Source organism: Xyrauchen texanus, chromosome 41, assembly GCF_025860055.1.
Source record: "Xyrauchen texanus isolate HMW12.3.18 chromosome 41, RBS_HiC_50CHRs, whole genome shotgun sequence".
Lineage (NCBI taxonomy): Eukaryota > Metazoa > Chordata > Actinopteri > Cypriniformes > Catostomidae > Xyrauchen > Xyrauchen texanus.
The window spans coordinates 12161735-12176133 of NC_068316.1; the positions used below are offsets into that span (position 1 = coordinate 12161735).

At 39.1% G+C, this 14399-nt stretch overlaps 1 protein-coding gene across 1 annotated transcript in view; it reads left to right on the forward strand.

Annotated features, from left to right (window-relative positions):
• The window catches only part of phldb2b (pleckstrin homology-like domain, family B, member 2b), a 73193-nt gene that overhangs the window by 15833 nt on the left and 42961 nt on the right, over positions 1-14399 (forward strand). Inside the window, 2 exon segments of the mRNA XM_052113940.1 lie at positions 6442-6561; positions 12161-13314. Of these exon segments, the coding sequence (XP_051969900.1) occupies positions 6442-6561; positions 12161-13314 (1274 nt within the window).

A 14399-nucleotide genomic window follows, 5' to 3' on the forward strand; every position in this document is an offset into this window, starting at 1 on the left:
CTGTGTACTAGATTGGAACGGTCTGTGAAATCAGACCGCTGCTGTATTTGTAGTGCTTCAGTGAAAATGCTTGTACGGTTTAGGACTGCCATACAGTTTAAGCTGCAGAGTGCAATTTATGCATCATTTGTGGCACCAAATTGAGTTGCAAAAATCATTTCAAAATTATTTTCAAACAGGTTTCTTATTTTATTATTTCCCTGTATGTGGTCACAGAGAAATCATTTTGAACAGTGAAATCGCTCACAGAATCTTTTACTTCTCATCCGTCTCGTCTGCGCTCGACACATGACATGAGACTGATGACTTGATCGGGACACCATCTTTATTTCTATTGGTTGTTGCTGCTGAAAGTCGCTCTTCATTTGCATAAAGTTACACTTTTCTGTAGTTGCTAGACACGCCCCCATCTAATCGCCAGAGGTCGCTGTCACTCGTGTTGCCGCAAGTCACTAGCGCTCATTGAAAATGAACGAGATCATGCCACTTTGTCCCTAGAAGTCACTGCATGTGTGAACTGGGCTTGACTAAGAGTAAAGGGGAAGAGGTTTATGACCTGAGAATGAAGTTATGTTATGTATTGGAAATAAGTAATGTGCCTTTTCCTGCAGGGTCTTGGTTTTGGCGTCTCACAAAGTGTAATTGCTGTGGTTTTGGATCGTTATTTAATGTAACGCTGTGACTCAGAGCTTCCGCAAGCGATAGTGTAAGCTACAGCGCTCAAAATAAGGTTGACTTATTTTCTTTCCCAAGGTTGTATTTTCCCATAATTCCTGCATGCTTGAGCCCCATCGAGTTCCTCAACAAACCATCCATCATTCTCTTCGCTTATTCTCAATCTTTCTACTTCTCAGTGTGAGCCACTTGGTTAAACATTCAGCAGACATATTTATTTTGACACTCTTCAGTTGTGAAGTGCAAATATTGAATGGATAGTGAAATGTGTCTGTGGAAGGGACTTACATTGTCAACTGTAATGCATATGAAGATAACTTTCTTTTAGCTTTTGAATCTATGTTAAATCCATTTTATTCAAAGACTCAGAAGTACAGAGTTCAGTTATGAAGGATCTTAAGCCAAGGGAATTAGCCACAAACCCTAGTGAAAGGATGCAAACTATGAATGTTAAATTAAAACATCTTTGAGGCAAACCTCCCTTGATTCTAAACAGTTTGGGGAAAATAGGTTAAAGGGATAGTTTGCACAAAAATAAAAATTATCATCATTTACTCATCCTCATGGCATCCCAAAAGTGTATCACTTTCTTCTGCTGAACACAAATTAAGATTTTTAGAAAAAATATATTAGTTCTATTGGTTCATACAATGCAGTTGAATAGTGGCCAGAACTTTGAAGGTCCAAAAAGCACATAAAGGCAACATAAAAGTAATCCATATGACTCCAGTAGTTACATTCATATTTTCAGAAGTGATATGATAGGTGTGGTTGTGAAAAGAATCAATATTTAAGTCCTTTTTTACTATAAATCTACTTTCACTTTCACATTCTTTTTCTTTTTTTCTTCTTTTTTTTACAATTCTTATTCTTTGTGTATATTGCCACCTACAGGGCAGGGAGGAGAATTTAAGAAAAATATGTTTATTCGTATATTAAATCTGTGCATTATAATTTTGGATGTGTGCCAAGAACTGATGATGATTTCAGATCAATCACATTCTTGTGCTAAAAAGGCTAGACACAGCGCAACAAATGCAGTTTAACAGAAAGCAGGTGTTTCAATATGCTTAAAAGTTTTTTAAATTAGAAACATCATCTAAAAAACAGCGTTCCTGCACGAGACGCTGAATAAACAAAAACAAAGACGTTTGTCTAGCGTGTGCTTACATAGAAAAACAAATGGATGGTTGCAAAAGCGTTCTGTGTGAACAGCCCCTTACAGTAGGTGGAGGTACTTGGCCATTGCGTCTTGCTCTCTCAATAAGCGTTTCTCCGATTAAGCAATGAGTTGTTTAAATGCTTTGTCAGGAAAGATTTTCAACTTGGAAAAGTGTGTCTTGAGGTCCTCGCATTCAGTTCAAGTCTGTTGTGTTCTGTCTGCCAAATTACCATTGCAATCTGGGAATATTGCTACCCTATATACAACTGTACTGAATAAAAAAAAATGTGGTATTTTGCTGTTATTATAGTATGTGTCTGGGGTAGTATACTGTGGCATCAGTGCAAGTGAAACACCATGTGAACACCCCCCCCCCTTAACAGTTGAGAATATGGACAGACTAAAACTTTTTATTTATTTATTCTATGCACATTAGTTGAAAATTAAATGCTCTTTTTTTTAACATCCAGGAATGTTCTTTGCAATAATATAATGGTGCTGTAGGGTTTATGTATTTATTGCGCCATCTTGTGGACTAAGGAAACATCTTCAGTTTATGATTTTTTTTTTTTTTTCTGGTCCTTGGTTTATGGTCTTCAAGAAAATGATATATTATACTTGTTATAGTACTAACAATAAAATCAAGCATTTTTATATTAGGGGTCCCTGTCTCTGAAAAAGTTGACAACCCCTGTTATACATCAGTAGTATCAGTATAGTTTTTTATTGATCAAGGTTGTAAAGGTTTGTGCTGACATTAACATAATGATGTGGAGGGTTCAGATCAATGAACAGGATGATGCACAGTCTTGTTCAAGAGGAACATGTTTAAAAAACATGATTGATTTCAGTTTAAATCATATTTGCACAAAATATTGCTCAACAGGAAAAATTCTGCAGAGTGCAGGAAATCTTCTTGGAGAAGGTTTAGGATAAACATTTTTTATAAAATTCTATAATGAGCTCTATATTAGATGGAGTTTATTATTAGGCTTTCTCAGGTATTTCCTTATCTCAGTGAAAAGGTAGACAAAGAAAAGGGGAGGGGGTGGGGTTAAATCTGCCCTTGCTGTCTCCCTGCCTAGACTTTGCCTTTACAAATAGGCTCACTTTAAAGATTTCTAGTGTTCACAGTCATGCATCACTGAACTTTAAAGCAGTTAATTAAAATCTTTCACTGGCTTTGAAAAACAAGTCACAACTTAATGAGTTAAGGAGCTGGATTTCTCCCTTGCTGTATTTGAGCATGTAAAAAGCGTGTGGCACTGCACCACCCCTTTTGGTTGGGTTTAGAGTGTTTGCTCTATTCGAGAAAGAGGAAAGTGGAGCGGTCGCGTGAGACGCACGTAAGTTTAACACGTTGAGAAACGATCGCGGGTCATGGATTCCAGTGTGAATCAATAATTAACTGCGGAACTCCGCCTGCACCTTGAGGGATGCGCTTAATGGGACTTTCAGAAAGGTTTGTTTATTATTTCTTCGTTGTAGGAAACGGCTATTATTACCAACGAAGCGTGATAATTTTGTTGTGTCGCGGCGCAGTGTAGACCGGATGTTGCCAGTAAATTAATTGAAATGTTATTTTCAATTATAAGAACTTGGTTTATTGACTAAGGTAATTTTCTAATATTTTTATGTTTAGATAATTTGTCTTTGTTACATTAGATGTATGTGTTGCGTATGACGTAATAATATTCTAATCATAATTGATTTCTATATAATTACAATTCCACGTTGATTTTGAATGAAATTCGGTGACTCTAGGTGTCATGCACAGTTTGAGGGCAAATTGATAACAATCCACCGATGTTCTGTTATGTGCACATATGTTAGTGTTTTTAGTGCATACATTAAAAAACGATTTAAAAGATCGCTGGATTATAAAGTATCATATTACTTTTGTTTTCTCTGGGTCATGTTTTGATTGTCAGCACATGATCTTAGACCATGATTCCAGGGAAAATGTGGCAATTATGATTTTCCTTTTAATAATCATCAAATAACGTGTACCTAATATCACTGTCAAGGTTAAGATAGAGGTTTAATTAGCTAGACAGTTTTTTTTTTTATCTCAGATTATAGCCACGAACAGATATATTAAATGTTTCATTGTACCAGAAGATTGTTTCCTTGTGGTGCTGGTTTATTCCAATAAATTGAGCTGCGAATTGTGCATAAACTAACATGCACATTTGATTATGTGATCAAAGGGATCTTATTTTTAATCCAAGGCTTGCTTTAGAGGAGAGAGTTTATAAGAGGAAGCAGCTGTGTTGGTGGATTCATTTGTGGTGCAGGAAAAGTCTTGCAATAAACAATAATCATAAACTTTTTATGAAAGTCTGTTTGAGTACTGGAAACATTTTATTAACCTTCACAAATGTTTTCTGCGAATAATTAATTACATGCAAATAATTAGATGACAAAAAGTTGTCAATACATCGGCAGGGACACCTTGGATTGTGGTGTAAAGCTTAGATGCGTAAACATATTTATTTAGCTTTTTAGCATTAGGAGCACAGCTGTGCAGACTAAACACTTATTGCTGTTTGCGCACACATGTGCATGTTTATGTTTCTGTTTCAAGACTGCAGTGTGTTTCTCTGGAAGTGTTATTCCTATGCAAGTGTGTTGACTGACACAGATACAAAATTGTATTGTCCCACATATTGTGTCCATCTGTTGTTATGAAATCAGTGCATCTTAAAGATCAGACTGCATGTGTCCGTTCTGTAACACATTTGGCACTTTATAAAGGAAAGTTCTGTGAAGAAATGTTCTGCCAGTGGACCAAACTCAGGAATGCGTGAGACAGATTTAGGAGACAGAATGTCAGCAGGTTGGCATGTTAATGACATGCAAGACTTAAGTCCACTCAACTGAGGGCACTGAAACATGAAGGTGGGCCAGACATGGACGTTCAGGGAACTTTTCACCTTTTGTAGCATGTGGTTCCATCATTGAGAGACAAAATGGATTATGCATGGAAATGAATCTTTACACAACTGGGTTGGAATATGTTATTGTGAGGCAGATGTTACTTCTATTAAACAGCAGTGTTGTACATTTTTCGAACTAATAAACATGCTGAAATCCAGTCAATTCACAAATCCCTCTTATGAATGGAGTTGTTTTCCTCAGACTGACTTTTTCATCTTTTACATCCACATTTCTCGCATCCAGTAAAAAGAAAAAAAAGACCACAGAGGCAAATATTTTGGGGTTTCACTGAGGAAAAAGAGGTCCCAAATATTTTCCATGAGCCATTATTCCACTTTGTATGACCTTTTTTCCAGACTCGCATCCATCTGCCGTTCTGTGGTCTCTGATTTCAGATTAGTGGAAAGAGGAGAAACAGACCCTCATAGGACCCAGTGCTCTCTTAAGAGACAATAAGGAAAATTTTATGTTTAAGCCACTTTCATGATGAAACAAGCTCTTCTTTAATATGTGCTGCAATGCTGAGTGACAACAGAAGTGGTATTATGATGTTGAAAAATAGCGTATTAAATTGAATTAAGAACAGACTTTGCTTTTTTGAAGAGAAAAACATCCTGTTACAGTTTATATATTCTGGAGCTATGTAACCCAAAACAGTCAGTACGTTAACATTCACAGTTATAATCGTGGAGGGGGTGGAGCGACGGTCTAATCTGTCTGTCCAAGTAGAAATGACATGACACAATACTTAATCGAATATTGGAAGGAAGGACATCAGCTGAGGAAGTGCCTGAATACATGTCATGTGTCACATCTAACTTTCAGAGAATGTTGCAGGATGAAACACGTACAATCACGTTATCTAGGTCTGTTAGTGCCACTTCGCAAAATACAAACTGGTACAATTTCAGACTAAAGCAGCTACATGAAATTGAAAATGGAATAATAAATCAGTGTTTTAGTCTGAATTAAATGGCACTTTTAAATTGCAGGTAAACGTAGTGGTTAGTAGCACTGTTGGGGAAGTTACTCAAAATAAATTACCACTACAAAATACTTATTACTTCTATGATTAAATATAATCAGATTACTGATTACTTAAGAGGTCAAAAAGGTAAATCTATTAAAAAAAAAATATATAGTATCACAGGGTGAATTTTCCTAAATTGAAGGGCTGCAAATGCAATACATTGTTTTTTTCTGGTCATTGTGAAAATATTGCTCAGAATGTGCCTTAAATTTGCTGTTGTATGCAATTTCTGCAACACTAACTGGAATTGCAAAAATAGTTTGAACAAGCATGCCCCACGTCAGCCATTATTTGGACAAACTGATAGTCCTGCTTTCACAATCTCACACCCATTGACTGATTGCTAAAGTTGGAAAGCAACATTGGGCAAAGTTAAAAGCTGAGAGATACAAAAGAGAAAAGTTGAAAGCTACGAATGGCCTTTAATTGTCTCTGCACATTAAACTGGGATAGGAGAGTATTATAACATCAAGAAAACTATATCACTAAGTTTAGACCTTGGTGTCTTTACTGCACTGGGTTTCAATGGACAGTATGTTTTAGAAGGAGACCAACTAACACATATGGTGTTGTTATGTGAACTCATCTCTGGTCTTTCTCAGGTTGATGTGTGTTTATATGCCTCTTTCTGCAGGATACACACTCTGTCTGGGTAAATCTTACATCTTTCGTTTTAACCATCCAGAGGAGGCAAACCGAATGAAAAGCATGTTGCCTCAGAAGAGTCCAGTTTCTCCACTGATGTACAGCACAGGTAGATGTTACCTTCTCTCTTATTTCCTCTTCTATCCACTTAAACTACCATCACTGTCATCCTTTATTCATACTCTTCACTTCTTTAAAGGTATGGTAGACCTAAAAATTAGAATTCACCCTCATGTTGTTCCAAACCTGTATGACTTTCTTCTGTTGAACACAAAGAGATGTTAGGCAGAATGTTAGCCTCAGTTGCCATTCACTTTCATTGCATGGGGAAAAAAGCATCATCTTGTGGTCTATGGAAGACAGAACGTCATACAGATTTGGAATGGAATAAGGTTGTGTGAATAATTAAATAATTTTAATTGGGTGAATATCACTTTAACTAATCATCTTTTGCTCTCTGATGCCTCAAAACCCCTCAGGAACTGAAACCATTGATCTTTTATAAACACACACACGGCCCATATCACATCACAACAAGCCAGTTTAACCTCCATGGAGGCTGCTCTTCTGTCCATGTGTAAAATATTTGGTTTCAGTCATGCATCACAGTTTTTCTACAGTTTTCTTTTGCAATAGAATCCTCTAAACCTGTAATGTAGCAGAATCCTTTTTAAGGGTGCTAAACGTCTGTTTTACATTGGTGGCCAAAAGTTTGGAATAATGTACAGATTTTGCTCTTATGGAAAGAAATTGGTACTTTTATTCACCAAAGTGGCATTCAACTGATCAGGACATTCATAATGTGAAAAATTACTATTAGAATTTGAAAAGAAAAAACCTTCAGAACTTCTTAAACTACTTCAAATAGTTCTCATCAAAAAATCCTCCACATGCAGCAATGTCAGCTTTGCAGATCCTTGCCATTCTAGCTGTCAGTTTGTCCAGATAGGTGACATTTCACCCCACACATTCTGTAGCACTTTACCGCATCTTACAGTCTAGCTGATCCCACAAAATCTCAATGGGCTTAAGATCCATAACACTCTTTTCCAATTATCTGTTGTCCAATGTCTGTGTTTCTTTGCCCACCCTAACCATTTCTTTTTGTATTTCTGTTTCAAAAGTGGCTTTTTCTTTGCAATTCTTCCCATAAGGTCTGCATCCCTGAGTCTTCTCTTTACTGTTGTACATGAAACTGGTGTTGAGCGGGTAGAATTTAATGAAGCTGTCAGCTGAGGACATGTGAAGCGTCTATTTCTCAAACTATATATCCTATCTCCCCAATTCCCAATGCACTCTAAGTCCTCGTGGTGGCGCAGTGACTCAATCCTGAGACAGTCAATCCGCACATCCTATCACGTGGCTTGTTGAGCATATTACCGCGGAGGCGTAGCGCATGTGGAGGCTTCACTCTGTTCTCCGCGGCATACAAGCACAACTCACCGTGCGCCCCACCGAGAGCGAGAACCACATTATAGAAGAGGTTACCCCATGTGACTCTACCCTCCCTAGCAACTGGGCCAATTTGGTTGCTTAGGAGACCTGGCTGGAGTCACTCAGCACGCCCTGGATTTGAACTCACAGCTCCAGGGGTGGTAGTCAGCATCTTTACTTGCTGAGCTACCCAGGCCCCCATTTTTGTACCTAATATTAACCTTAAGACATGCCAGTCTATTGTATATTGTGGCAACTCATAAACAAACACAAAGACAACGTTAAGCTTCATTTAACAAACCAAATAGCTTTCAACTGTGTATGATATAATGGACAGTGATTTTCTAGTACCAAATTAGCAATTTAGCATGATTACTCAAGGATAAGGTGTTTGAATGGGGCCTGTCTAGGTTTTATAAAAAATGACTTTTTCAAATAGTGATGATGCTGTTTATATCAGTAATGTCCACACTATACTTTGTGATCAGTTGAATGCTACTTTGGTGAATTAAAGTACCAATTTCCTTCCGAAACAGCAAAATCTGTACATTATTCAAAACTTTTGGCTGCCAGTGTACATAGTCTTGCAAAAGTACACTCCTCTAGACCAACACAGACACAGGGAGCCAGCCAGTTTTGTGGGTATACAGAAGTGGCTTGGATTCTCCTGCTGATTGATTGAGGGCTTTGAGTGAGGTGACATAAATCATTACCACCTCCTCTCTTTCTCTGTGTCTCTAGTTCTCTCACTGTGTTGCTAGACAGTGGGGAAGAGACTTCACATAAACAAATGTGAACCCACTCACACAGAGTGCATGGTACACAGCAAACCTGGGAAACACACACACAGGCACACATTCTAAAGGCATCACTATTACCATGCTGGTATTGTAAGGTAAAGTTTAACTCTTACGTTGCTGTCTTGTTGATTTATAGTGGGGAGGTACGGCCTTAAAGGAATAGTTCACCCTAAAATTAAAGTTTTGTAATTATTTTCTCACCCTCTAAACCCATAAGATTTTTTTTCTTTGGAACAAGCTCATCCATTCAATGACCGTTCATAGTAACCATGACTGTCAAGCTCTGAAAAGGACAAAACACCATTAAAGTATTATAAAAGACTTTGGTGCTATATTCCAGATCTTCTGAAACCATACAATAGCTGTGTGGTGAGAAACAGACAGAAATTGAAGTAATTATTCACTGATAAACTTTCCCTCTGATTACAATCAGACTTTATTAATTTTGGTATTTTGCTCTTTCACAACTGTTATATGCCTTCAGAAGACTTTGGAAGATAGTATGCATATCATAAGCTATGAAATCATATGCTGCTATTATGATACTAATGAGGAGTTTGATGGTCATGGTCACTATGAACTCTCTGTGTATGTAAAATGCTGCATAAAGTTTCCTGAAAAATATTATTTTGTGTTCCATGAAAAAAATAAAAGCATACAGGTTTGGAATAAGGGGTAAGTTAATACTGACAGAATTTTCATTTTTGGTGAATGATCCCTTTAACAACGTGGAATGTACACTGATGAGCCAAAATATTATGACCACTCACAGGTGAAGCGCATAACGTTGATCATCTCCTAACATGGCCACATGTCAAGGTCAGGGGTAGATTAGATGTTAAGTGAACAATCAGTTCTTGTAGTCAACGTCTTGAATGCAGGAGAACTGGGCAGGAGTAAAGACCTGAGCAACTTTGACAAGGGCCAGATTGTTATGGCCAGATGACTGGGTCAGAGCATCTCTGAAACGGCAAGGCTTGTGGTTTGCTCTCAGTTAGCAGTGGCAAGTACCGACTGTCAGTGGTCCGAGGAGGGACAAACCACAAACTGGCGACAGGGTGTTGGACACCTGAAGGCACAAGGGCTACGAAGGCTATCCCATCTGGTCCGAACTGACAGAAGGTCTTCTGTGGCACAAGCCACAGAAATGTTTTATGATGTTTATGGGAGGAATGTGTCACAACACCGTGAATCACACCATGCTGCGTATGGGGCAGGGTAGCAGCAGACCCGTCAGAGTGTCAGTGATGACCCCTGTCCTCTGTCGAAAGCACCTACAATGGGCATGTGTGTCGGAACTGGACCTTGGAACAGTGGATTAAGGTCATATGAGTCCTGTTTTCTTTTACATCACGTGGATGGCCATGTACGTGTGCGCCGTTCACCTGGGGAAGTGTGATGCTCTGGGCAATGTTCTGCTGGGAAACCCTGGGTCCGAACATTCATGTCGGAGTGGTGGTGGCATAGTGGCTAAAGCACAGGGCTGTTAATCAGAAGGTCGCTGGTTCGAACCCCACTGCCACCACCATTGTGCCTTTGAGCAAGGCACTTAACTCCAGGTTGTTCTGGGGGGATTGTCCCTGTAATAATTGCAGTCGCAATTCGCTTTGGATAAAAGCATCTGCCAAATGCATGTCAATAAATGTAAATGTAAATGTAAATGTAAATGTCAATTTGACATGTGCCACTTACCTAAACATCATTGCAGTCCAGCGAACACCCCTTCATAGCAATGATGTTCCCAGATGGCAGTGGCCTCTTTCAGCAGCATAATGCGCCCTGCCACACTGCTCACATTGTTCGAGAATGGTTTGAGAAACATGATGAAGAGTTCAAGGTGTCGCTATTGTCTCCAATTTCCCTGATCTCAATCCGATTGATTATCTGTGGGATGTGTTGGACCAACAAGTCCGATCCATAGCGGCTCCAATTCGCAACTTGCAGGGCTTGAAGGATCTGCTGCTAATGTCTTTGTGACAGATACCACTTGTAGAGTCCATGCCTTGGCGGATCTGCTCTGTTTTTGGCGGCACGCGGAGGACCAACTGCATTTTATACCAATGGTCATAATGTTTTGTCTTATCAGTGTACACCAGCATACATTTATTTCTTTGGGTAGCTGTAAAATGTAAAGCTTCATGGATAGCCAAAATCTCCCCATGTATGGTCAAAGTTTGTGTATGTGTGATCTTGCAAGCCTTTTTCTTCAACTGCGTCATCCTTGTGATATATCTCTGTTTCTGCTCTATTTCATTCTGTACCTTCATGTGAGAAATTCTTTTATGATTTTTCTTCAACTCCAGCCAGATGCACACACTCACTCGCACACCTATAAGTGATAAAGGGATTTTCTTGTATGCTTAGATTTATGTGTTTTATGAGCATTCATGTCAGTCATCTGAAGGGGGATTTATTTAATATGGATTCTCTTGGCACATGGTGAAGAGAAGCTTACGCCTCATCCATCCATATAATGGAGAGACAGAAAGCAGATGAAAAGTGTGTGTGTGGGTGTGTATAAGTATTTAGCTATAGTTAGTTGGGTGACAAAAACAGTGTGCTAAAATTGACAAAACCTCCCTTTGGGAACATTCAAGGCAGGATCACAAATTGATAGGGGCCAGGGGCAAAAATTCCACCAAAATTCAACATGTGGAGACAAAGAGTTCCCAGGAATGAATTCTCTGTTTTTGTTCATATCATCTGATATGATAGTTATTATAGGCCTAGTAAAATATAATATCATACATCTATAAATATAGAGTTGATTCTGGTATAATTGTATTGGTAACAACCTAATTACTAAGATTGACAATGTATTTTAATTAATTACATTTGTCTTAAATATGGTTAGACAAAAATATGCCCTCAAAGGTAAAAATGCCACTGAAAATCAGTTTCAGGGGCTAATATTGTTCTGTAATAAAATAAAGTTAATAACTGACCCTGATTCAAGGACACCCTGAATTGGAAGATTTGGAGTTACTTAATAGTATTAGAATTGGCTTTATAAAAAACAGAGGAAAGCTATGTTATTCCCTATTTAAACAGCTAAGCAAACTTAAGTATATTTGTATATTTAGGGTGTTTTTGCAACGTTTGTACTCCCTGGCTCACCCAGTAGTGCACTCTAAAGTATTTTGTATTTAATTTTATTCCTTTCGCACTTTAGTCTGTTTCTTTTTTAAAAAAATGTCTTAACTTGACCAGGTTTGTGTTCAGGTTTGGTTTGAGCTGTAGAGCCACGTTGAATAGACAGAATTCAGGCAGACACCTGACCATAATTTATTGATCCCTGAGAAGATATTCACTATCTTTTTATGAGTCTTAGGTATAGCAGCCAGAGCTCCCTGTACTCCTGCAAATAATTAAAGTAATTTCACAAGCTAATTGGGGCCAAGTAGATGGTTGTATAACTCCTCGTAATAACTGTCTCGTACTTTTTATAGTCTGATTTTTGTTTTTTATTCTTAGATTATCTGAAGTTCAGCAGTGACTTTAGTCACTGTCTGGGTGGAACCAGCTCTAGAGGGATGCGCTCTGTATCCGAATTGCGGGATTTGATGGACACTTTACAGAAAAAGAAACAGGCACTGGAGAACAGCTTGCGAGCCAATGGTGACTCTAGCCCCTCCTACTTCAGCATGACACAGTCTCCACCCACCACACCGAGTCTGCTGTCACCCCTCACCACCTCCTCCCCAATGCATTCCTATCAGGAACAAGCCAGGCGATTGTACAGCTCAGAACGGCCGCCACTTTCAAACAAAGTTCCTGCCCATTCGTCCAACAGTATGCCTCCCTCACCTCGCTGTTTCGACCCCCTTGAACGTGAAATGTCCCTTCCTTACTCGCGACCCATGTCTCGTAACCAATCTCAGGATAGTCTGCTCCCCTCTACGTCAGATAGTCGGCGTGTAGCGGCTTCCGGCTCTTCGCTCTCAATGTGGAATGGATCCACCACCAGTGCAGCCGATTCCCATCCCCCAACTACAGGTGGCGAAAGTGGGGCAGCCAGCATGCCGTCAAGCCCCCATATGGCTCGCAGATTCCATGCCTCAGACGCAGGACGTAACTGTGGGCCCACTCCCCGGCAAAGGAAGTACTCCGCTGGGTCGCTTACTGGCATGAGCTCACACAGTCGCTCCCTACCACGCCTCTATCGACCAGCTGACAACCAGTTCACCCTCCCCCCAATCTATCGATCTCCTGATGGCCAACCTCCTCACACAACTGCCATCCTTGAGCCCAACCACCCGAATGGGCACTCCGAAGTAGTCTCCATTTCCCTTTCCACCAAACCTGGTACCAAGCTCATGGCATCCCCTCCGGATGTCACCATGACGTCAGGAGAAGCCACCAGTCCTCGCCAGGCCAAGAAGGTTAGTCTAACCTCTACCAGCTCCTACTCGGAACTAGATCAACAAGGTCTACATGGTTCCTCCCAAGTTTTGGAGATTGGACTTGGGGAGAGGAGGCAGTCATTTGGGAAGTCAGGGCTGGGTCCGCAAGGTGGCTTCAGGGAGAGGAAGGGTAGTATCAGCTCTCTCAGTGGAAAAGAAGAGCTTCAAGACTACCATATGAGACAGAGAGACGAAAGACTGCGGGAACAGGAGGTGGAGAGATTGGTAAGAGACTTTTTTGTCACTTTATTTTTCTGGGGTTGATTTATTACTTTAAAGTCAACATTAAATCAACCCTATTTACTTAATTAATTTGCCTGGTACACATAGGCAAATGGATATTTAGGGATCTTTTTAGGCTGACCATTGTAGGTAATGCAGCCTTGCATAAAATCTTGCCAATAGTTAAAACAGTAATATAATGCCAGTTATCATTAATGTAATAAAGGTTATGTCAATAATAACAAATAACAATAGATTTGAAAATAAGAATTACCATTGGAAAATGTTGAGATGCTCTTGAGGGTGAACTCTACCTTCCGCCACTATGTAGTGGTCAAAAAGCCTTCTCAAAGGTGGATGTCAGGGTGTTTCAGGAGGGAAGTCGTCCACTACAATTCACTGCAAATTGCAGACAATTAGGTGTGGCTCCAATCTGGAATGGAAAACCCCATTTTTAAAATTCAATTAATTCCAGATTGAAAATTTGTCATAATTTACTCCTCATGTCTTTCCAAACTTGTATGACTTTTCAATGAGTTTCAACAAGTTATTGTGCAAACATGTTTGACACTTTGAGTGAGCGTCACACATGCACTCATTAACATGCAAGGGGCATTAAGATTTTCAATGTAAAATGACTTGGGCTTTGGTGAAAAACAACCCAAAATGTATCTTTTGTTTCTTCAGAAGACCTGGAATATGACCCATGAGTTGCATAGTCTACTTTTATGTTATTTTAAGTCCTTTTTGAAGCTTTAAAATGAAGCACTTTCCACTACCATTGTATTAAAAAGGCAGAATGCAATATTAATTCAAACATCTCCTTTTGTGTTGTGCATAAGAAGAAAAGTCACATGGGTTTGAAACGACATGAGGGTGAGTAAGGTATGACAGAATCTTTTATTTTTGGGTGAACTATTCCTTTAAAAACTCATTATTTATCAATCTAATAATTTATCAAACACAAAAAATCCATATAATTCAAAAGGGATTAAGACATCCTGTCATCTGTTTTCCTTTTTGTTTTAATCATTTATTTTTTAATTGAATTTTTACTTATCCCCTTTTCTCCCAATTTGGAATGCCCA